Source organism: Hemiscyllium ocellatum, chromosome 5 (assembly GCF_020745735.1).
Source record: "Hemiscyllium ocellatum isolate sHemOce1 chromosome 5, sHemOce1.pat.X.cur, whole genome shotgun sequence".
Classification (NCBI taxonomy): Eukaryota; Metazoa; Chordata; class Chondrichthyes; order Orectolobiformes; family Hemiscylliidae; genus Hemiscyllium; species Hemiscyllium ocellatum.
Window position 1 is genome coordinate 15000200 of NC_083405.1, and position 26127 is coordinate 15026326.

The 26127-nt window shown below is 41.5% G+C and overlaps 1 protein-coding gene across 1 annotated transcript in view; it reads right to left on the reverse strand.

Moving 5' to 3' along the window:
- Positions 1 to 26127, reverse strand: part of retreg1 (reticulophagy regulator 1) — an 82869-nt gene that overhangs the window by 17451 nt on the left and 39291 nt on the right. Inside the window, exons 4-5 of the mRNA XM_060825317.1 lie at positions 12064 to 12184; positions 9938 to 10022 (exon numbers count right to left, since the gene is read on the reverse strand). Of these exons, the coding sequence (XP_060681300.1) occupies positions 9938 to 10022; positions 12064 to 12184 (206 nt within the window). The remainder of the gene's footprint in view (positions 1 to 9937; positions 10023 to 12063; positions 12185 to 26127) is intronic.

The window sequence follows — 26127 nt, forward strand, 5'->3', positions numbered from 1 at the left end:
AGATGTGAAGACAAAAATAGCATGAATGTTGACGGTCATAAAGATATCATTTAGAACAGCCTGAAGATTGAATTGGTGCCTCCACCACAACCTAAGAGCACCACGTGCTATAGTGTGGCAGAGAAACCATTTAAAAGAGCATGAATGGAGAGTTCAAAGAGACACATTTTCGGAGGTAGGAGCCTCGCCTTTGGCTTCACGTTTTTAAGAAAATCAAAGAACAATACTACAGAGGAAAAGGTTAGTGATTGGTTGATAAATATTTTTCTTATTAATCTTCCAAAACTGGAAGTACACTAGTACAGATCCTTTATTCACACGTCAAAAAATCAAAAAGACCTAAAAAAAAACTAAAAAGTCTTTTTCAAAGTGGAGCAAAACAGACCGACAAACATACGGAGTTTGGGCCTTTGGAAAAAAGATCAGTTTTAGGGTTAAGCAAAGTTTTTTTCTAAAAGGGGCCAAACAGATTTGAATAGACCTGAAGGGACCTTCTGTGGAAACAGCATTTATATTCTATTAGAGGAAAATACTGTTTGTCTGATGACCAAGCTCAGGTCAGGAGAAGCTTTTCGGTGACTGTTTTGTGCCTGATTCTTCTCCCATTCTCCACACCTACTCACATACCATGATTGCTAGCAGTTGGGTGCAATCGTCACAGGTGGTCATAACCATTCTGAAATGTTTAACTGATTAATTAAGCAAAGTGACAGTTTTTCCAACAGTCAATAGAACTCTGCAGGTTCCAGAAACTCATGCAAGATTCAATTCTATTTCTGGCCAATATATCTGAATCACATTCTGTGCTTTGCATTTCCTTAATGTTAACTTTGCCAAATTCACTGCAGTTTAACAAGCTCAGGAATTCTAACAGATGCAGTGAGTTCAATTTTAATGCTATTTGCTGAGTTGGAAGATTAACCCTTTGCAAATCTATTACTGCTTGCTACCTGAAAACCAAAAATATCCTTTATCTGAAAAACAGTTGGTCCTGAAGTATACTGGATAAAGGGGAATAAATTACTCTGACAGCAATATGTGGGACCTAATGATGCCATTGTGATACAAGTGTGTAGTTACTGACTATAGCTCAAGGAACTACAACTCAGAGTGAATGAGTTGAAGCCTGATCCACAGACAGTGATGCCTCAATGTTGGAGACTTTTACCTGGATACTTCCAGAAGGCAGTAACACCATTTAGGCTAGGGTGTTATGATTTGATGAATTGTCAGGAACAGGTCTGAGGCAGGTAAGGGGACTGTGAATGTATTGTTACGACTTGAGGTAAACCCCATCTGTTAATTTAAAGTGGCGACACAGAAAAGATTTACCCCATGCTATAATCTATTAAATTTCAAAAGGGAAAGAACTATCCCAGAGATTACTATTTAAAGTAAAAAACAGCAATTTTATTCTTTAAATCCAACAGGGAATATTAAAACCAACAACTATTTACAACTCCTTTCTCTTAAACCTATTTTTTACCTCCCACTCTATAATACTAGTCCGATAAAAAAAAGATTAAGATTTACCAAACAAAAATCAACTTTCAAAAGCTGTCGACTTCTCTTTGTATCTTTCTCTGCAGAGTTTCTTTCACTTCCTCACAGATTACAAGTGGAGGTGAACTTTTCTGGGTGTTTGGTTTCAGTTAAGAGAGGTTCAACAATCATGTCGTCTGAATCAACTCTTGCTTCAGGTACTGAAACTTTAAAGGATCTGCATAAATTGATACTTTTATTGCCCTTTAGTAGTAATGTATTTTGTTAACAACATTTTTTTTGAAAAACATTTTTTTCGATATACTAATGTCACAAGAGGCATCCTACTTCTATAGTGTGTAGTGGGTGAATGGTCATGAAAAGCAATTGAGTTGCTAAGAAGGCATACCAGGACAAGGGGAAGTGAGGGTGCCATGGGCAGCATTTAGAGGAAAATACAGGAGTTGGGTTCCTGCCTCAAATTTTAAAGATTTGTGTCAATTTTACTTGATATAAATCTGACTTGATGTCTCTATTTAAGAAGCCCAAAATTCCAAATGCTGTGCTATTCACTCTCTCAACTGGACCTATCATTTTCAATGACTAATGCACATACACTTCTGCCTCTTTCTACACATCCTTTAGAATGGTGTGTTAGGTCTACATTGTCGGACCTCTTGGGTGGAGTTTTCTGTATTCGGCACTAGTGAGACATGGCAGAATGTGACTCTGAGCGAAGGACCAAACAGACAGTAGACGACGAGCAAACTTTGCAACTGCCAAACAGGTCTGAGCTGCTCTCAAGGAAGAAAGTATAGTCTGTAAGATGGATCAGCAGGCTGGCCTCAGCACTATGGTACAGAAAGTCACTCAAGCAGGGAGAACAAAAAATAAGAATGTAGTGGCAATAGGAGACATTGTTGCGAGGGAGATTGACACAGTTTTCTGCAATAAACAGCACGAGTCAAGAAAACAAGAACAACACCGGGGCTGGAGAAGAAATATGGATGGGAGGGTGAAGATTCAGTTGTCATAGTCCATTCAGTTAACAACAATATAGGGTAGACAAAGAAAGAGGGTGTGCAGTGTCACTATGAGGAATTAAACAGCAAATTAAGAATCAGACCCTTAAAACTATTCAATGTTCAAATATGCTATGCTCAAATTGGCATATGGCAAATCAACAAGTGTGACATAATAGCCATTAATCAGTCATAGCTATAGGATGATATTGGACCTGAACATTGACAATTATGAGGAAGAGGAAGCAGAAAAAGGTGAAGGAGTGACTCCTGATTCAAGATGATATTTTCACAATAGAGAGAATTACTCCAGTTCAGGAAATCAGATTGTAGAAACACATTGGGTTAAGATGAGGAACGATAAAGACAAGGAGCCACGTGTAAGAACAGTGTGCAAGCCACCTAACAGTAAACACATAACAGGACAGGTATCGAAGAAGAAATAATTTCTGTTTTCCAGCGGCAGCAGCAACTTGAAAGGCAGGAGCTTGCACCAGGGACCTGCCGGGAGCTGTGAGTCACTGATTTGAACCTTTAAAAACTTACCACAAGCGCGGGAGTCCTCCATTTCTGTTTTCCAGTGGCAGCAGCAACTCGAAGGGCGGGAGCTTGTACCAAGGGCCTGCCAGGAGTCAGAGAGCAGAGGTTTCTGGGAAAGGAGGGACCTCTTATTTTTATTTCCGTTCAGCTATATAAAATCAGTGTTTTGTCAACCCGGGACCCTACCCTTGTAGGGCCTCCCATCCAACCACCTTGGAGGAGCGAGAGTTGGGTGCACTTCCTGCAGATGTATTTGGATGGGACACCAATGCCGTCCCTCACCTCAGACATCATGCAGGAGGAACATTGCTCTCCCTGCACTGCTATCCCTCCTCGTACCCTTATCACAAAGTAAAAAAGAAGAGATGCTTACCTGATATGCCCTGGTCTTTAAGGTTACAGAACCTTAAAGACCAGGGCATATCAGGTAAGCATCTCTTCTTTTTTACTTTGTGATAAGGGTACTAGGAGGGATAGCAGTGCAGGGAGAGCAATGTTCCTCCTGCATGATGTCTGAGGTGAGAGACGGCATTAGTGTCCCATCCAAATACATCTGCAGGAAGTGCACCCAACTCTCGCTCCTCCAAGACCGTGCTGGGAAACTGGAGCGGGAGCTGGATGAACTTCGGATCATTCGGGAGGCAGAGGCAGTGATAGATAAGAGTTACAGGGAAGTAGTTACTCGTAGGCACAAAGAAAGCTGGGTGACTGTTCGAAGGGGGAAAAAACAGTCAGTGGAGGGATCCCCTGTGGTCGTTGCCCTGAAAAACATGTATACCGTTTTGGATACTGTTGAAGGGAACGAGTTACCGGGGTATGCAATGGGCCGCAGGTCTCTGGCACAGACCCTGTCCTTGTTGCACAGAAGGGAAGGAAGGAAAGGAGAGTGTTAGTCATTGGGGACTCAATAGTTAGAGGCTCAGATAGAAGGTTTGTTGGGAGCGAATGAGATTCACGTTTGTTGTGTTGCCTCCCAGGTGCCAGGGTCCATGATATCTCTGATCGTATCTTTGGGGTCCTGAAGGGAGAGGGTGACCAGCCTCAAGTCGTTGTCCATGTAGGTACCAACGATATAGGTAGAAAGAAGGATAGGGATGTAAGGCAGGATTTCAGGGAGCTAGGGTGGAAGCTTAGAGCTAAAACAAACAAACAGAGTTGTTTTCTCTAATTTGTTACCCGTGCCGCGTGATAGCTAGACAAGGAATAGGGTGAGATATCAGTTGAACATGTGGCTGCAAGGATGGTGCAGGAGGGAGGGTTTCAGGTTCTTGGATAACTGAGGCTCATTATGGGGAAGATGGAACTTGTACAAACAGGATGGTCTTCACTTGAACCAGAAGGGTACTAATATCATGGGTGGGAAATTTGCTGGTGCTATTCGGGTCTGTTTAAACTACCTCAGCAGGGGATAGGAACTGGAGGTGTAGTTGTAGTGCACAGGAGGATGCGCATAGGAAGGACAGGGACAGGATTTCAGGGGCACAGGAATGTGCTGGCAGACAGCGAAGTGGTTTGAAGTGTGTCTACTTCAACGCCAGATGTATCCAAAATAAGGTAGGTGAGCTTGCAGCATGGATAGGTACCTGGGACTTTGATGTTGTGGCCATTTCGGAGACATGGATAGAGCAGGGTGAGGAATGGATGTTGTAGGTTCCAGGGTTTAGATCTTTCATTAAGAACAGGCAAGGCAGTAAAAGAGAGGGAGGTGTGACCTTGTTAGTCAAGGATAGTGTAACGGTGGCTGAAAGAACTTTTGATGAGGACTCGTCTACCGAGGTAGTGTGGGCTGAGGTTAGAAACAGGAGAAGAGAGGTTACACTGCTTGGAGATTTTTTATAGACCGCCGAAGAGTTCCAGGGAGGTGGAAGAGATGATTAACAAAATTATTCTGGGTTGGAGTGAAAGAAACAGGGTGGTCATTATGGAGGACTTTAACTTCCCCAGCATTGACTGGAAATGCTATAACTCTAGTATGTCGGATAGATCAGTTTTTGTCGAATGTGTACAGGAGGGTTTCCTGACACAGTATGTCAAAGGGCCAACAAGAGGGGAGGCCACACTGGATCTGGTGCTTGGTAATGAACCAGGCCAGGTGTTTAATCTAGTTGTAGGTGAGCACTTTGGAGAGAGTGACCATAATTTAGTTATGTTTAGTTTAGCGATGGAGGTCAAGCTGCAGGTCAAGAGTTATCGGTGGGGTAAGGGCAATTATAATGCGATTAGGCAAGAATTAGGATGCATAGGATGGGATAGCAAAATGCAGGGGATGCAGACAATGGAAATGTAAAGCTAGTTTAAGGAATAGATATTGCACGTCCTTGATTGGTATGTTCCTGTCAGGCAGGGAGGAAGTGATAAGGTAAGGGAACTGTGGTTTCCTACAGAAATTGCATCTTTTGTTAAGAAGGAGGCTTATGTGTTGATGAGGCAAGATGGTTCAGATGAGGCGATTGAGAGTTACAGATCAGCTATGAAGCATTTGAAGAGAGAGTTAAGAAGAGCAAAGAGGGGACACGAGCAGTCTTTAGCAAATAGAATAAAGGAGAGCCCTAAAGCTTTCTCTCGGTATGTGAAGAATAAAAGGATGATTACGGTAGGAATAGGGCCAGTCAAAGACAGAAGTGGGAAGTTGAGTGTGGGCCCTGTGCATATCGGAGAGGTGCTAAATGAACATCTCTCATCGGTTTTCACTCAGGAAAAGGAGATTATTGTAGAGGAGAAGAATGTGGTACAAGATATTAGACTAGAAAGGATAGAGGTTAGTTACGAACAGGCGTTATCAATTCTAGAAGGAGTGAAAGTAGACAAGACAGCTGGGCTGGATGGGATTTATCAGAGGATTCTCTGGGAAGCTCGGCAGGAGATAGCAGAGCCCTTGGCTTTGATATTTGAGTCGTCATTGTCTACAGGTTTAGTACCAGAGGACTGGAGGATTGGAAATGTTGTGCAGTCATTCAAGAAGGGCAATAGAGATGACCCAGGTAATTATAGACCAGTGAGCTTTACTTCTATTGTTGTAGGAAAGGTTTTGGAAGGGATTATAAGATTTATAACAGTGTGCTTTCAGATCGTCAACATGGTTTTGTCATGGGCAGGTCGTGTCTCACAAACGTCATTGAGTGTTTTGAGAAGGTGATCAAGCATGTAGCAAGGGTAGGGCAGTTGATGTGGTATACATGAACTTCAGTAAAGCCTTTGATAAGGTTCCACATGGTAGGCTGTTGGAGTAAATGCAGAGGCATGGAATTGAGGGTGACTTAGCAGTTTGGATTAGAAACTGGCTTTCTGAAAGAAGACAGCGAGTGGTGGATGATGGAAAATATTCAGCCTGGAGTCCGGTTACTAGTGGTGTGCCACAAGGATCTGTTTTGAGACCACTGCTGTTTGTCATTTTTATAAATTACTTAAGACGTAGACATGGGTGGATAGATTAGTAAGTTTGCAGATGACACTAAAGTCAGTGAAGGAGTGGACAGTTTGGAAGAATATTACAGGTTGCAGGGGAACTTGGATAAACTCAGAATTGGGCTGAGAGGTGGCAAATGGAGTTCAATGCAGCTAAATGTGAGGTGATGCACTTTGGGAAGAATAACAGGAAGGCAGAGTAGTGGATCAATAGAAAGATTCTTGGCAGTGTGAATGTGCAGAGGGATCTTGGAGTCTATGTACATAAATCCCTGAAAGTTGCCACCCAGGTGGATAGTGCTGTTAAGAAGGCATACGGTGTGTTAGGTTTCATTCATTGAGGTATTGCGTTCCAGAGCCGCAATATCAAACTGCAACTATACAAAATGCTGGTGCAGCCACACTTGGAATATTGGGTACAGTTCTGGTCCCCATATTTCAGGAAGAACGTGGAAGCATTGGAAAAGATGCAGAGGAGATTTACCAGGATGTTGCCTGGTCTGGAGGGAAGGTCTTATGAGGAAAGGCTGAGAGACTTGGGTCTGTTCTCATTGGAAAGAAGGCGGCTAAGAGGGGATTTGATAGATACATACAAACGAACAGAGGATTAGATAGGGTAGACAGTGAAAGTCTTATTCCTAAGATGATGACATCAGCTTGTACAAGAGGGCATAACTACAAATTGAGGGGTGATAGATTTAAGACAGATGTCAGAGACAAGTTCTTTACACAGAGAGTACTAAGAGCATGGAATGCCCTACCTGCTAATGTAGTCAACTCAACCACATCTATGTTCTATGTTCTAATGATAATTGCTCTATCCTACGACAAATTGTCATGGGGTTTTAATCTATATCTGGACTGGCTCTACTCTTTCACTTGCTGTCATATTTCCTGTAATATCTTGGGACTCTTCCTGATTGAACCTGCAAGTATTTTTTCCTAATACCTCTTTGCTCTCCTAATTATTTTTTCTCAAGATCCTCCAGCATTTTCTAAGTTCCAAAATGGCTTCCCTTTGCATCTGCTAAAATCCTCTTTTGCTTCTTATCCAGTCCTAAGTATTCCTGACATGCCAGATTTTCTGGCGTGTTGCTCCTGTTTGAAGAAAGAAGCTGAATTGTGTTATGGTAGAGATGGAAGAAGGCAGTATTTGTGATGGAAAAGATGGGGTCATAAGCTCATCCAGGAATGCATTAATTTTCAATTTCTCATTCTAGATTTATAGAGTAATAGAGATGTACAGCACGGAAACAAACCTTTCGGTCCATCTCGTCCATGCCGACCAGACATCCCAACCCAATCTAGTCCCACCTGACAGCACCCGGCCCACATCCCTCTAAAACCTTCATACTTATATACCCATCCAGATGCCTTTTAAATGTTGCAATTGTACTAGCCTCTACCACTTCCACTGGCAGCTCATTCCATACATGTACCACCCTCTGCATGAAAAGGTTACCCCTTAGTTCTCTTTTATATCTTTCCCCTCTCACCCTAAACCTATACCCTCTAGTTCTGGACTCCTCCACCCCAGGGAAAAAGACCTTGTCTATTTACCCTATACATGGCCCTCATGATTTTATAAACCTCTATAAGGTCACCCCTCAGCCTCCAACGCTCCAGGGAAAACAGCCCTAGACTAATCAACCTCTGTCTATAGCTCAAACCTATATCCTATATCCTCCAACCCTGGCAACATCCTTGTAAATCTTTTCTGAACCTTTTCAAGTTTCACAACATCTTTCCGATAGGAAGGAGACAAGAATATTCCAAAAGTGGCCTAACCAATGTTTTGTACAGCCGCAATATGACCTCCCAACTCCTGTACCAATAAAGGAAAACATACCAAACGCTTCTTCACTATCCTATCTACCCATGACTTTACTTTCAAGGAGCTGTGAATCTGCACTCCAAGGTCCCTTTGTTCAGAAACACACCCTTCCTATCTTACTAATCCCTAGTACTACAAATTTCCAGTTTTCCACGTATTTAGTTCTGCATTTTAATCACTTCTGCCCTGACTGCTGTGTCTAACTATGTCTAAACTCTGAAATTCCTGCAACTTCTTTAAGGCATCCTTTTGAGAATCTTTTTTAATAATACCTTTTTTTGTTAACTTATTTAATACTATAATCCTATCAAGAGCTTTGGGATGCTTTACTAATTTACAAATCACACGACACCAGGTGATAATCCAACAGGTTCAGTTGGAAGCACTAGCTTTCAAAGCGCCGCTCCTTCATCAGGTGGTTGGAAGCTAGTGCTTCCAATTAAACCTGTTAGACCATGACCTGGTGTTGTGTGATTTGTGACTTTGTACATCCCAGTCCAACTCCGGCATCTCCAAATCATGATTACTAATTTACATATGCATTATAAATGGAAGTTCTTGTTGTTGATTGTTATACAAAGTGGCAAACATTTCACAATTGTAGAAGATGGGTTGAATCACATGGTGGTAAAAGAATCTTAATGCTGAAATAATAGTTCTAAAATTATGCTGATTTGAGCAGCAAAAATTATGCTAAAACATCCAACCAACAGGTTTGAATCTTGCACAAACTAACAAAGTGATCTTTGTTTTCTGATATTAGATAATTGTCAGAACCTTATTGAGACAGGTTTAGACAGTGGTTTCTTAGCTGTTAAAGCTTAGAACAACCCAGGCTTGGTTTTGTTCAATTACCAGGATTTTTAACATGACAGAAAACATCAGACCACCATTATGATAGGGAGCCTATAATTAAGGCGCACATAATTTCACAAACAATTTAAAGAGCTGCACTGCACTTTCTGACCCTGTTCCTGATCTTCATGCTCACTGACCAGAAATGACCTTTTTTGAAAAAAAAAGCAGAAGGAAGTCAATATAAACAAATGCTACAGCAAACTTTGTTTTAACCGGCACCCTGTCAACCAGCACTTTTCATGAACTGGCAAAAATTATATACCTCAAATACTGCAATCTCCGAATAATTTATGCTCTAAGGAAAACAATCATAGTCATGTGTAATCCTGCAAATTACATTTCTATTATCTCCTCTGCGATTTTACATTGATTTTAGGGGGTCTGTGAATGTGTTGCATGGAGTTTTTGAGGGATATTGATGTCTTGATGTGTTTACTGCAGTTATGCATAACTCTTAATTATCCAGAATATTTGATCAGCCCTGGTCCCATAGATATCGGTTAATATAAAAAGTTTGCTATATTTAATTAAAAACAAAGTGGTTGAAAGCAAGTTTATAATAGCAAGCTATGGGAAAATAAAAAATTCTGCAGATTATATGGGTTCCTGTAATATGGCACAAACATGGGGTTAGACAGAACAGGTTAAAACCCATGTCTATCTTGAAGCAATATACGATTACTACTCACATGGGATTTGGTGCAGTCATTTACATTTTAACCTACTGTGAAGATGAACAGCAAAAGAAGTTACAGTTATCAAAACTGGTCTCAAGACTGCAGGGGGGTGTACTTACGCACAAAATATGACACCAGTGCCCCAGGAATGTAGCGCCCAATAACTGCACAAAATGTACAGAGACTGCAAACAAGGAGACAAAACTGGAGTGGTGGGGGTGGGAGGAAAATAAGAAACGTCATCAAACTGTTTTGTGAAGCAAACTGCAAGAGAAAAAGATATTTGAATAAACATGAATAATTGAGCATTACACTGTTCATGTATTTAATTATACTGTTCTTCTATAGAACCTGGGATTGAATCAAAGCAATTTCAATACAGCTTTCAGGTGGATAGCGGGTGACTGATAAAAATAATATTGAAATTCAACCATTTTTTGCCAACTTCATTGTCAAGCACAGCAAAAAAAAGCTTGTGAACGTGCACTGCGTTCATGCACTTGCGTGTATGTATCAAACTCTATCAATGTATAGATAATCAGCCAAATACTCTTGTTTATTTCCTAGTGTTCTTTTTAAAAAAGGTGCATAGAAAAATAGCTAACAATTAAGTAATTAAAAGCAATGCAAGTAAATATATGCTGTTAAAACACTGAGGTAGTTGGTTAACTCACCAAGCTGCTGGGTTAGCGTGCACACATTTCATTACCCTGTTGGATAACGTCATCAGTGCGACTTCCGTGAAGTGCTGCTGTTCTGTCCCACTTGGTTTTTATGTGAGTGGCTAGTTTTCTCTCTCTTTACCTGATGTAGTGCTTGTTGTATTGTTGCCATTTATCCTACATGTTGTGGGTAAGTACCAGTTTGTCCTGGTAAGTATTTGGCGTAGTGTGGCTGTTGGTTGGTATGCTACCGTAATACCTAGTGGTCGTAACAATCTTGTGGTTAATTCTGATATGTTCTTCACAGAAGGTAAGGTGACCAGTGAGTTGGTAGTTACAATGTCTTCCTGGCATGTCTTCTTGTCCACAAATTAGCTTGGCAAGCTAACCAACTACCTCATCCACAATCCGAGCTACAGATTTTCACAAAAACATTAAAATACTATGCGGCTGGAAAACAAAATCTAATCTTGTTAGATTATTACTTTGCATCTTCTCTGGAATCCTGAGCTTTCCGATGGTTATTTATAGTAGCCAATGTTACACTGCAACCGTCCAACCTTTGGTTTTTACGAGAGAGTGAAAGTGGGGGTGGGAGTGGGGTGAAACTTCAGGCCTGGTCAAAGCTTTATTATATTTCACACCAGAGCCTTATTTGCTTCAATTGAAAATGGAATCATTGCCAATCAGGTGTCTAACAAAATCATTAAAAAAAAGAGTAAAATAGTGTGTTTGCCCGCATCAAGTAATGTAGATAAACTTACCAGAAAACACTTTTTGATGATTTTTTTTTACAGGGACTCCTTTCTCCCCACCAGATTTTAATCAACCAGGACACCTCAGACGTCCCGTTAAGATGATGACCAACATTCCGCCATCATTTCTTTTCAGTGACTAAACCACTAAGGTCTGCATACAGAAGTCAATGCGTCAACATATCACCATTGTGGTACCTCTGAGCAGTTATGCAGACACGTAGCTTAGATGATTACAGCTCTGTTGATGATGGGGAACTGGTTGATAAGTCAACGCAGTGCTTATCATATCAATCTTGCTTTGTGTAGTTGGCTGAACTGTCAACCCTCACACCCAGTCCCATCTGTCACTTCTCAGAAGGGAAACTCCTTCCTCAAAGCAGCAATTTTTTTAAAAAATGACCTTTGACACAAACAAAAGAAGCAAACAGCAATTGTTTTACATTATCGTCCATATTCAAAGCACAAAACAAGTCTGTTATTTACCCCACCTTGCTCATGATGATGATTAATAAAGTTCCACCAGAACAAGCAACCATTTTTTATTCCCCAGTCTGCTGCTGTGGGCAATTTCCCCACTGATGCTGGCAGGCACATCATTTTAACCTGTTTTGTTAGGCATCTGACTAATAACATTTCAATTTTCAACTGTTCCCCATCACTTCATCCAATTTTTAAAAAAAAATTTTAGGTTACCTCATACTGATTGTTATTTCATACCTTCTAAACTTTGTAACTGGTAAATTGGAATGATTATTGGATTTTTTTTGGCAAAGCACAACTGGCTCTATTATGAGCTTTGCACACTGCAGAGTTGTATTTTCTTACCTTCCCAGGGTTTTGCTTTTTGAAATGAGACATCTCTTCAAAAAACATAGTACAACTCATCAATGACTCTGTGACGCACTGTTTTGGAGCGTTTTCCTGTTTCATTTCAGTCACTTTGCAGCTAAATAAAACAGAAGTTCAACATTACTTTAAAACATTGAAAGGCAGAAGTGGATAATTTTTTCTTAAGCAGGGAGTGAAAGATTCTCAGGGATAGATGGGAATGTGGACTTGAAGTTACACCATCAGATCAGTCATGATCATATTCAATGGCAGGCTTAAGGGATGAATGAACAGGGATCCCAGCACTGATCCCTTTGGAACACCACTGGTCATAGATCGCCAGTGAGAAAATCACTATTCCACACTATCCTATCTTCTGTGACTAAGCAGGTTCTGTATCCACCTTACCAGCTCACTGTAGATACATGCGCCTTTACCTTTCTTATCAGCCTGCCTTGAGGGTCCTTGTCAACGGCCTTACTGAAGTCATGGACATAACATCCACTGATCTGACCTCATTAATTATCTTTGTCACTTTCTCAAAAAACGCAATTAAGTTTGTGAGATACGATCGCCCCTACACAAAGCCATGCTGCCATTAACTCGTAAGTTCATATTTTTTCAAATTAGAGTCAATCCTAACCATAAGAATCTTCTTCAATAATTCCCCTACCACTGACACAGACTATTCCTGCAGCCCTTCTAAAATAAAAGAACATTACTCGCTCTTCTCCAGTCCTCTGGGATTTCTCCTGTGGCTGAAGACGATACAAAGACTTCATTAAATCCCAAGAAATTTCCTCCCTCAATATTCTTGGATAGATCTCATCGGGTCCTGTCTACCTTAATGCTTCCTAAAACACCTAACACTACCTACTTTTTTTTATATTGACCTACCCTAGAATATCAACGCACCAATCCCTAGACTCCCCATACACCATGTTCTTCTCCTTTCTGAATACTGATGCAAACTATTTGTTAAGGCCATTTCATCTGGCTCCATGTGTAAATTCCCTCCTTCGTTCCTAAGTGGACATACCCTTTCACTAGCTACCCAATTATGCCTAAGGCACCTTAGAATATTCCCTATTCCTGTTTGCCCAGGACATTTAATGGTTCCTCGTGCCGTGTTTGAGCTTTTTCCTGCTTTATATTCTTTGGAGGTCCTGTCTGTCAAAAGTTTCCTAAACCTTATGTAAACCTCCACTTTCTTTTTGACTAAGCTCACAATTGCCCATCCCTGCTGGCCCAGAGCGCGGTTTAGAGCCAACCATTCTGCGGTAGGTCTGCAGTCACATGTAGGCTGGATCAGGTGAGGATGGCAGTTTCTCTCCCTAAAGGACATCAGTGAACCAGATAATTTCCTGATAACAGACATTAAACTTCATTCCAGATGTTTATTTAATCCAAACGATTCTGGGTAATCCAAGAGGGAGGAAGGGAAAATTGTGGCTGTAAGAGCTGTTCCTTTTTTTTGAGGTATTTTAGGTGTTGGAGGTGATTTCCGCAAACTCCCGGAGCTGTAATTATGGTTTTATATAGGCAACTGCATTGTTCTGGATCTTTGGGGAAAGAAACATCAAACAAAGGCACTTTAAAAAAGGAGGAAGAGAGAAAAAGACAGAAACCACATGGTCAGAGAATCAAATGAGAAAGAAACCTCCACTGCTGTCTGACACACTAGTGAATCTGCACAGCTACTGCCTTTGCTGTATCTCTGGACTTCAGAGTGCATCAAAAAAAAATTAACAGTGAAATTCACAGCTGACCTCGGAGGAACCTTTGTGGGAGAACTCACATTAGGGTAGCAATTAGGTGCTATAACTATCATCTTACTCTTCTTTTCTTTGTAAATCTACAATTGTAAGTAGAGGGGGTCCTTTTGAGATTATATGTTTTATTGACATCTGTCTCTTGATTAAATTTTTAAAATTTAAACACAGATACTAAGTTAGCCTGAAGCAATACTTTTTTTAGAGCAGTAAGACTGTACTATTTTCTGGCTCTGTCAATAAAGATGCAAAAATGACCTTTAGTAAATTGATGTACCCTTCCTGTCAGATGTGGCAGATTAGATTAGATTCCCTACACTGTAGAAACAAGCCCTTCAGCCCAACATGTCAACACCGACCCTCCAAAGAGTAACCCACCCAAATCCATTTCCCTCTGACTAATACACCTAACACTGGGCAATTTTGCATGTAGAGTTTCCATGTTACTAATGATTATGTCCACAGCAAGTGTCTTTGGTTGCAAATCCCATCAGTCCGCATAGATCAGTTGGAGCAACAGTTAGAGGCAAAGAGAGAATTTACAGGACTGGGAGTGGGATGGAAGTTGTGGGAAGGGAGAAAAACTACAGATACAGTCAGGCAGATGGGTTACCTCCACGAAAGGTACAAGAGGGAGGCAGGTAATTCAGGAGTCTCCTGTGGCTTTCCCTATCTCAAAAATAGTATGCTGTTTTGGAAAATGTAGGGGATGATGGACTTTCAGGGAAATGTAGCACAAACAACCAAATTTCTGGTATCGAGACTGAAGGGGTATGTCAGGTTCCAAGCAATTGATTGTGATTGGGGACTCTCAAGAAGAAGGCACTGACAGACATTTCTGCAGCCGATAGCGAGAAATCAGAATAGTGTGTTGCTGCGCTGGTGCCAGGATCAAGGACATATCAGAGAGAATATTCTAGGGGGGGGGGGGAGACAGACCAAGAGTTGTTGTTCACACTGGAACTAATGACATAGGAAGGGTAAACAATAACATTCTGAAGGGAGAATATAGGAAGTTAAGCAGGAATTTAAAAAGTAATATCTGGATTATCCTGGTGCTATGAGGTAGTGAGGGTAGGAATAGGAAGATAGAGTAGTGAATCTGTGGCTGAGGAGCGGGTGCTGGGGTAGAAGTGACCTAAGTAAGAAGGATGGATTGCACGTGAATTGGAAGGGGACTAATTTACTGGCAGGGAGATTTGTTAGAGCTGCTTGAGAAGATTTAAACTAGTAAGGTGGAGAGTGGGACCCAGAGAGATAGTAAGGAAACAGATCAGTCCAAGACAGGTACAGTTGGGAAAGGAAGCAAGTCAAACATTCAGGGCAGGCAGGAACAAAGCATAGAACAAGTCAGTACTGATAAATTAAACTGCATTTATTTCAACGCAAGAGGACTAAGAGGGAAGGCAGATGAACTGAGGGCATGGTTGAGAGCATGGGATTGGGATATCATAGCAATTACAGAGCTGTGGCTCAGGGATGTTCAGGACTGGCAGCTTAATGTTCCAGGATACAAATGCTATAGAAAGAATAGAAAGGGGTAAGAGAGAAGTGGGAATGGTACTTCTGATAAGGGATAACATTATGACTATACTTAGGGAGGATATTCCTGGGAATTTACCCAGCAAAGTTAGTTGGGTAGAACAGAGAAATAATAAACGGATGATTATCTTATTGGGATTTTATTATAGATTCCACTTTAGTCAGCAGAAAATTAAGAAACAAATTTGTAAGGAGATCTCAGTTATCTGTAAGAGTCATAGGGTGGTTATGGTAAGGGATTTTAAATTTTCAAACGTCGACTGGAACTCCCATCGTGTTAAGGATTTAGATGAAGAAGAACTTGTTATATGTGCACAAGAAAATTTTCTGATTCAGTTTGCGGATGTACCAACTAGAGTATGTGCAAAACCTGACCTACTCTTGAGAAATAAGACAGGGCAAGTTCGAATGATTTTAGAATCCCTACAGTGGGGAAACAGGTCCTTCAGCCCAACAAGTCCACACTGACCCTCTGAAGAGTATCCCACCCAAACCTATTCCCCAATCCTATTGCTCTACATTTAGCCCTGATTAACACCCCTAACCTACACATCCCTGAACACTATGGGCAATTTAGCATGGCTAATTCACCTAACCTACACATCTTTAGATTGTGGGAAGAAACCAGAGCACCCAGGGGAAACCCATACAGACACGGAGAGAATGTGCAAATTTCACGCAGACAGTCACCAGAGGCCTGAATCAAACCCAGGTCCCTGGCGCAGTGAGACAGCAGTACTAACCACTGAGCCACCATGCCACCCACGAATGACTGAAGTGACAGTGGGGAGCACTAAAGGATAGACCTGATCTAAAAGTTGAAGTCCTAAATTGGAGGAAGGCCAATTGTGACAGTGTTAGGCAAGAACTTTAAAAAGTTGATTGAGAGTGGGTGGGTGGGACTAGTGGAAGTATGCAGGTAAAAGGACAGCTGGAAAATGGGAAAACGTCAAAAACTGGATAACCAGAGTCCAGAGACAGTATGTTCCTGTAAAGGTGAAAGGAAAGGCTGGTAGGTATAGGGAATGCTGGATGATGAGAGAAATTGAGGGTTGGACAAGAAGAAAAAAGCATATCTCACGTATAGTCAGTAGAGATCGAGTGAATCCTTAGAAGAGTATAAAGTCCATTAACAGGTGGGCTAAAAGAGGACATGAGATAGCTTTGGCAAATAGGATTAAGGAGAATTCAGAGGTATTTTATAAATACATTAGGAACAAAAGGGTAACTAGGGAGAAAATAAGGCCCCTCAAAGGTTAGCAAGGCAGCCTTTGTGTGGAGCCACAGGAGATGGGGGAGATATTAAACAAGTATTCTGCATCAGTGTTTACTGTGGAAAAGGATGTGGAAGATACAGAATGTGGGAAAATAGATGGTGACATCTTGAAAAGTGTCCATATTACAAAGGTGGTGGTGCTGGATGTCTTGAAACGCATACAAGTGGATAAATCCCCAGGACCTGATCAGGTGTACCCTAGAACTCTTGCGAAGCGAGGGAGTGATTGCTGGTCCTCTTGCTAAGATATTTGGATCATTGACTGTCACAGATGAGGTGCCAGTAGGCAGGAGGTTGGCTAACGTGGTGCCACTATTTAAGAAAGGTGGTAAGGAAAAGCAAGGGAATTATAGACTGGTGAGCCTGACAGTGGTGGGCAAGGTGTTGGAGGGAATCCTGAGGGAAAAGACTTACATTTATCTGGAAAGGCAAGAACTGATTAGGGATAGTCAACATGGCTTCGTGCATCTGAAATCACGTCTCATAAACTTGATTGAGTTTTCTGAAGAAGTAACAAAGAGGATTAATGACAGCAGAGCGATGGCCATGATCTGCACAGACAGTCGACAAGGTTCCTCATGGTAGACTGGTTAGCAAGGTCAGATCACATGGAATACAAACAGAATTTGTCATTTGGATACAGAACTAGCTCAAAGGTAGAAGACAGAGGGTGGTGGTGGATGGTTGCCTTTCAGGCTGGAGGCCTATGACAAGTGCTGTGCCACAAGGATCAGGGCCAAGTCCGCTGTTTTTGGTCATTTATATAAATGATTTGGATGTGAACATAGTAGGTATAGTTAGTAAATTTACAGATAACACAAAATTAGAGGTGTAGTGGACAGCGAAGGAGGTACAATGGGATCTTGATCAGATGGGCCAATGGGCTGAGAAGTGGCAGATGGAGTTTAATTTTGATAAATGTGAGGTGCTGTGATATGGAAAGGCAAATCAGGGTAGGACTTATCCACTTAATTGTAAGGTTCTGGGTAATTTGGCTGAAAAAAATAAGAGACCTTGGAATGCAGGTTCATAGTTCCTAGAAAATGGATTCACAGGTGGATAAGATAGTTAAGGCGGCATGTGGTATACTTTTCTTTAATGGTCAGAGAATTACATGTATGAGGTGGGAGGTTATGTTGCAGCTGTACAAGATATTTGTTAGGTCACGTTTGGAATATTGTGTGCAACTCTGGTCTCTTATAGGAGGTGCAAATGTGTTGCTGGTCAAAGCACAGCAGGTTAGGCAGCATCTCAGGAATAGAGAATTCGACGTTTCGAGCATAAGCCCTTCCTGATGAAGGGCTTATGCTCGAAACGTCGAATTCTCTATTCCTGAGATGCTGCCTAACCTGCTGTGCTTTGACCAGCAACACATTTGCAGCTGTGATCTCCAGCATCTGCAGACCTCATTTTTTACTCTCTTATAGGAGGGATGTTGTGAAACTTGAAAGGGCTCAGAAAAGATTTAAGGATATTGTCAGTGTTAGAGGATTTGAGCTATAGAAATAGGTTGAATAGGCTGGGGCTGTTTTCTCTGGAACATCGGCGACTGAAGGGTGACTTTAGTGGTTTATAAAATCATGAGGAACATGAATAGGATAAATAGCTTTTAGCTGGGATAGGGGAGGTCAGAACTAGAGGGCATAGGTTTAGGGTGAGAGGGGAATGATATAAAAGGGACCTAATGGACAACTTTTTCATGCAGAGGGTGGTGCATGTATGGAACGAGCTTCCAAAGGAGGTGGTGAGACTGGTACAATTATAGCATTGAAATAGCATCTATGGGTTGGATATATGAATAGGAAGAGTGATATGAGCCCAGCGCTGGCAAATGGAACTAGATTAATTTAGGAAAACTGGTCAGCATTGACGAATTGGACCGAAAGGTCTGTTTCCGTGGTGTACATTTCTATGACTTTATGACTGTATCTCAGGTTCCCAAACCTTTCCATTCTCATCCTTCATTTTCACAGGCTAATTCAGGATCAGCATTATTCCTAAGATTCCCATATGCCCGAGGTGGATTTACCTTTAAAACAGTCCTCAATCAGTTCCTTTCTAATACTCTCATAGTTTGTCTTTCCCCACTTTAATATTGTCACCTAAAGACTGCTCTTATCCTTATCCATATTTACTTAAAACTAAGAATTATGGTCACTGTTTTTGAAATACTCCCACACTTAAACCAGCTTGGCTCCTTCTTGCATAGGCTCAGATAAGTAACACATTGATTAGCACTGCTGCTTTGGTGCCAGGGACCCTGGTTAGATTTCAGTCTTGGGTGACTGGGTGGAAATTGCACATTCGCTCCTTGTCTGCCATGTGCTCTAATTTCTTCCCACGGTCCTAAAACGGGCAAGTTAGGTGGATCAGGCACATGGCAAATGCAGGGTTACCAGGATAGAGTGGAAAGCTAGGTTTGGATGGGAGGCTCTTTGGCTGTTTAGTGTGAACTTGATGGGCCAAGTGGCCTCTTTGTGCACTATAAGGCCTCTAGGATTCGAATACTAGAGCTAGTATGACCCTTTTCCTCACACTATTTAAATATTACTTCAAGAAACCGTCCTTAAAGCACCTAACAAATTCCCCACAAGCCAAGCCACTGGGATGAGAGGAATCTTGGTCACTATAAAGGAAGTTAAAAATCACCCACCATAACAACACTTTTTTTTCTAGTTTTCCAGAATCTGTCCACACATCTGTTTCTCTATCGCCTATTGGCTTTTGGGAAATCTGTAGTACAACCCGAAAGTAATTGTATCCTTCCGATTCCTAAGCAATACCCTTCTTGGCCTTCCATTTTGAGCTGCTGTAGGTAGTATTTTATAATTGTAACTTCTGAGAATCTGTGGCCTAAACTGCCATTTACAGAAAATCATTGCTGTATTGGGAATAATTCCAACTCAGTTGTTTGATTAACTGGGTTCTTGGGGGTTGCAGACATTGCAGTTTTAATCAGCTAGGGGCAAGGATTCTTTCTTCCAGGAGGCAGTCATACAATATGAAGAATGCAGAGTTGGCCAGTTATCATGTTCTGCAGATTGTGATAGAGTCAGGCTGCTTTGAGGGCTGAGCAGCTAATGATGGGGGAGCCTCAAGCCTTAAATTTGATCAATAGGTCATGAAGTGCCTGTTACCGGTGCAGATAAATGTAGGGAGCAAATAGGAACATGTTAGTGATCAGGAACAGTAGTCTGGGGGATAGGTAGAAAACAATATAACCCAATGTTCTCTTCCCATCCTCTTCCCATGTTTGCATGGGTTCCTCTAGGTGCTCCAGTTTCCTCCTGCAATCCAAAGATGGGCAAGTCACATGGACTAGTCATGCTAAGTTGGCTTCATGACTGGGAAATCCCAAGAGTTGTGTTACATGCCCAGTGCTCAGGTTAAAAGAATCTCTTCACCGATGGAGATGAATTGGGAATGAGAATTAAGTATTCAGCTGTTGTAGACCATATATGCAGCAAAGGCATAGAACTAGAAATGATCTGCTGGTCAGAAGTTAGGGTCTGGCTTCATACACAGAACGCTGAATAAGTGAATAATCTTTGTTACCTGGGCTATATGCCAACTGAGATAGTTTCAAGCAGGTTTGGGAAATTAAACACATGACTCCAAAGTGATTTTGGGAAGAAAAGATTTCTACTTCTAGTAACACTAGTACTCAGCAAAGAGGGAATTATTCTGTTGAAACAGATTCCACTTTTAAGAGAATTATTTTATGCATTGGAGGTCTCCCTGCAAAAAAAACTGGCTCTATGCACATCTTCAATTTCCCTGAAAAATTTTCTAGGTTATTTCAGAAGATAGTTAAGAGTCCACAACATTGTAGACCTGAAGTCACACAGCAAAGTATAGACCAGGTAAGGATGGTGGTTTTTCCTGATATTAGATTCCACATTTTATTAAACGGAAATTTAAACTTCATCAGCTGCTATCCCACAGCAACAGCTGAGTCCTCTGGGTGGAATAGTGGCACAGTGGTTAGCACTGCTGCCTCACAGTGTCAGAGACCCAGGTTCAATTCACACCTCAGACGGCTGACTGTGTGGAGTATGCATGTTCTCCCAGTGTCTGCGTGGGTTTCCTCCCACAGTCCAAAGATGTGCAGGTTAGGTGAATTGGACATGCTATATTGCCCGTAGTGTTAGGTATGGGGTAAATGTAGGGGTATGGGTGTGTTGCGCTTTGGCGGGTCGGTGTGGACTTGTTGGGCCGAAGGACCTGTTTCCACACTAAGTAATCTAATCTAAATTGACTTGTCCAGTGAAATGGCCACGGAGGAGGAGACGGAGGAGGAGGAGGAGGAGACGGAGGAGGAGGAGACGGAGGAGGAGGATCAAGCGAAGGGAGGTAGAAGATAGAGATTTTTTAAAAAAATACAAAGTTGAGGCAACATAAGAGAGTCTCAGAGGATTTAACAGTAATTGTGGATCAGTAAGGCTTATGCAGGGAACTGTAGTTAAGAAAGATTCTTTATCTATGGACAAATCATCCACAAATTAGCTTACTGAATCAGTGGTAAAAGCAAACAACAGCAAAGAACCAAGAATTCAGGACAGGAAAAGGCCCTCCAACTCCAAGCCTGTGCTGATCATGATGCCCTAACTAAACTAAAAAAAAACTTTCTGCCCTTAGTCTGTATCCCCCTATTCCCTCCCTAACCATCCAGATGTCTCTTAAATGTCACTAACATGTCTGCTTCCACCACCTATTCCAGCTGTGCATTGCAGGCTCCTACCATTCAGTGTGAAAAATGTCCCTCACACATCTCCCTTAAAACCTTTGTCACCTTGAACCATTGCTTCTTCGAAATTGAAACTTCAACCCTGGAAAAAGCCTCTGACTATCCATCCAATCTATGCTTCAATTTTTTTAGACCTCTATCAGGTCTCCTCTCGGCCATTGTCTTTTTACCTTCTCCTCATAACAATCCCCTTGAGAACAGGCAACATCCTTCTCTGAACCTTCTCTGCACTCTTTCCAAAGTTTCCTTGTCCTTCTGGTAGTGTGGTGACCAAAATTGCCCACAGTACTCTAAATGTGGCCCGACAAGGGTTTTATATAGCTGTAATAGGTTTTGCCAATTTTTGTACTCCATGCCCCAGCCAGTAAAGGCATGCATGCCATATGCTTTCTTAATCACCTTGGCCAACTGAGCTGCCCATAGTCATGGGCTGAGAGAGTTTAGGCAGGTGGTGATTTATACAGTCAGTCAGTCAGTCAGTCAGTCAGTCAGTCAGTCAGTCAGTCAGTCAGTCAGTCAGTCAGTCAGATCCCAAAATACAGGCATAGGTAGGGAGAGATTGTTCTAAGAGAGGATTGAAGGACGCAATTGACCATCTAACTATTAAACTAGTTCAATTTAGGAAACATGGTCAGCATGGATGTGTTGGGCTGAATGCTGTTTCCGTGCTGTGACTATGAATTCCACAATATCAGCCAGAGGGAAGAACAAAAAAAAAAGCACAAAGACATGAGCAACATTTTAAAACCACTATCCCTGCTCCTCCATATAGGTCACATTTGGGATCAGTGCGAAGGTTCGCTTTAAGCTGGGTTTTTCAAGAAAGCGGGGGAAAAAAAAGAGAAAACTAAGACTTACAGATAAGTTTGTCTGACAGTCATCAGAATAGGACTAGGGAATCTATTAAAGACATCTAACACCACACTTAGAAATATCTTAGCGTTGTCAAAGTAGTTTCACGTAAGAAATTTTGTCCATTTTTTAAAACAATGCAACTAGTAGGGAAGACAAAGAAGAACAAGTAGGTGTATTTCAAAAAGCATTTAAGAAGACGTCATATAGAACAGGCGAGACATGGGTTCATGGAGTTGCAAATAAATTTAATACTAAGTATACAGGAATGGTTATTGAAAGAATGTACAGAACAAAAATAAATAGGACATTTTCAAACTGACAGTGGTTAGCACTGCTGCTTCACAGTTCTCAGAACCCAGGTTCAATTCCAGCCTTTGGTAACTGCCTGTCGAGTTTCCGTCCTCTTCCCATGTTTGCATGGATTCCTTGAAGTGCTCCAGTTTCTTCCCGCAGTCCAAAGATGGGCAAGTTACAAGGACTGACCATGCTAAGTTGGCTTCTCGTGTTACAGGGATGTCGAGGCTGGGTGGATTAGCCATTGTGAACGTGGGGTTGGGGGTGGGATCCTTTTCAGAAGGTTGATGCACACTTGATGGGCTGAACAGCCTCTCTTTTTTGCACTGTAGGGATTTTGTAAGTTATATTACTGACTTAGACAATTATGTATCTACATTTCTTGACAGTACAAAGACAGGTGTAAATCTAAGCTGTAAGAAGGACCAAGAGGTACTGCAAAGCACGTAGATAAAACAGATTAAATGAGTTGGCAACAAGATGGCAGATGGGATAATAAAAAGTGAGAGTATTTCATTCACTTCCAAAAAACACATGAAACTTGTAAATTTTGAACTTCAGAGAGACTTAGAACACAGCAATTACTCATTAGAAAGGAAAATGTCAATTTAATCCTTAGTGTGACGTAATTGAAGTTCAAAAATAATACAGATTCTGAAAGGGCTTGACAATGCATCAGTGAGGTTGTTTCAAATGATTGGACAATCAAACGTGGTGGCACAGACTCAGGATAAGGAGGGGGGGGCGCGATGCGATCATTTAGGACTGAAATTAGGCCACAATTCATGCAAAATTGTTGTGCAGCTGTGAAAATTCCTGCCCCATAGAGTTGAGAGTCATTGTTGAACATATTTAAGGTGGAGAAAGACAGATTTTTATTCTCCCAGGAAATCAAGAAATATGAGGAACAGGCAAACACCAATCCAGCTCGAGATATTAACAGGAAAAGGCGGTAGATAAATTATTTCCATTGGCTGCGAATTCTAGAACTAGTCTGAGAATTAGGGTCAGACATTTCAGGAGATGTTAGGAAGCACTTCTACACGCAAAGGATGGTTGATAGTTGCAACTTTCTTCCACAGACAGCAGTGGATCTCAGCTCAGTTATGAATTTTAAAATCTCAGATAATTACATTTTTAAGAAGCATAAGTTCGAAGGGATGCAGGCCAAAGACAGGTGGAGTTAGGCCACAGATTAGCCATGATCTTTGAATGGTGGAACAAACTTAAGAGGCTGAAGGGCCAACTTTTGTACCTATGTTCCCATGTAAATGGCAGAGCAGGCTTGACAGACTGCATTTTCTACTCCTGCTCCTAGGTCTTATATTAGACAAGGACACAACCTACCTCACTGACTGTGAAATGTTTAACATACTGTGCAATGAAACCAGTTCACCAGCTGTTCTAAAGTTTTTCCAATGTAGATTAACTGCTAAGATGACCGACATTCCCAATTTCACCAGGAAGTGTACATTCAAGTCACTAAAATAACTTTTCTTTCTTCCTTTTTCATGCAACTTCAAAAAAAAATGCAATTTAAGGTATGTGTGCTTGTATGTTTAGCTGAAAATTGCACGTTAAATGTTCAGAGAAATAAAATTCAAATTGGTATGCATTATTTTTCAATGCATGCTGGGTGTACAGCTTACCAATTTAGCAATGGGGACGGCCTATGCCATCCTCTAAATTCATTCGTTTTTGTTTTGAGGGGCAGCCTAGATGAAAGCAGGTAGTTAATTAGGAATCTAACTCCTGAAGAAACCCACAGAATTTAATTGTTGAAGACTGTTCAATTTAAGATTCTCTAGTAACTCCTACTACATCTTAATGGGAGAGAGAAAGGTTACAACACAGTGTAGTTTTGGAACTGTATCCCAATCCTTTGAGCTTTCATCTGACTAGGCCCTATGAGCAATTCTGAAAACCAGACCTGCAAGATATCAGAATTGGAAGAGAACAGGGATTAGATTACTTACAGTGTGGAAACAGGCCCTTCGGCCCAACAAGTCCACACCGACCCGCCGAAGCGCAACCCACCCATACCCCTACATTTACCCCTTACCTAACACTACGGGCAATTTAGCATAGCCAATTCACCTGATCCGCACATCTTTGGACTGTGGGAGGAAACCGGAGCACCCGGAGGAAACCCACGCAGACACGGGGAGAACGTGCAAACTCCACACAGTCAGTCGCCTGAGGCGGGAATTGAACCCAGGTCCCTGGCGCTGTGAGGCAGCAGTGCTAACCACTGTGCCACCGTGCCGCCCTATCAGAATCTCAGGATAATTATGGAAAGATTCCGAAGATAAAGGGGAGATCAAGGAGGAATTTGAAAATATGAACTAAAAAACTTTTAAATGAGGCTATCTTTGAACACTTCCCTGTATTCCTCACCATCTTGGTCTCTCCATCCCACTTCACTATCTCCCTCTGGAAAACTCTAAATTGACAGCGCATTCCAGATTCCAACTTAAAATCCTTTTGGCGTTCAAAAGAGTCATAACTATTTCTCTCATTCCACCACTTTGTCCCAAAGCATTCACCATTTTCTGTGCTATCTAGGAGGACTCTAACTTTCACTCCTTCATGTTTATGGATGCCAACATATCCTGTGCACAATGGGTGACAAAGCTAGATCTGACTGAATCAACTCAAATTTAATTGAACTTCACAACTTGCCAAAACCATCACAGCTCTAGGATCACAGAGAACAGAATTTCTGACTATTGTTTTTGAACACCAAATTTCTTCTTGAAATCATTCTACATGAAACTCATTCAACACCCGGTCACAATGTAAGGAGCTCATGGGCATCCTTGAAAGCGGTTGTTCGTCTGCCTCTGGTGCTTCCCTCTTTCATCCTGTTAAGGCAAACAGTGTCATGCTTCAGTCCTGGGCCAGCTCCGCTCCCATCTTATTCAGTGAGCTCTCCAAATGAATTTATCTTGATTGCCTATCTTCTCCTTCCTCAATTCCATTCCCATTAGTTAGCTCACCACTAAATTTCTCTTCCTGTATTCCATGCTAGTTGAGATCATGAACTGCTCAGTACCTGAAGGAACTTCAATACCTTCACATTTCCCTTCCTATTCTCAGATCTATAAATCAATCATCTCCTCCATAATTATCCATTTAAATTTCACCCTTCAGATTCTAGCCATTCAAAAAACAACTCGAATTAGAATCATAAACAACAATACCTGTGACTTTGATCATCATGTATTATTCACTTCTCATCCCGATCTCTCTGCAATCTTCAACACAGTTACCCACAGCCATCCCCATCCAATCCTTGCCCACTGCTATTCAGCTGGGATCCCATTCATGATATATCTGATTACAGTCAGACGAACAGCTTCAGAAATAACTGCTGATCTGCACATCCATCAGTTCCTTATCAAACCTATCCGGAACTTTATCCTACTGATTCACGTGCTGACCTTGGCAAATTTATCACAGAATTGGGATCAACTTCTATATGTAGATGACAACACCGAATTGGATCCTCTCCAATCACAACACAAGTGATAGCACAGGTTGGAGACTGAATTGCTATTCCTGCTTCTTGTTCA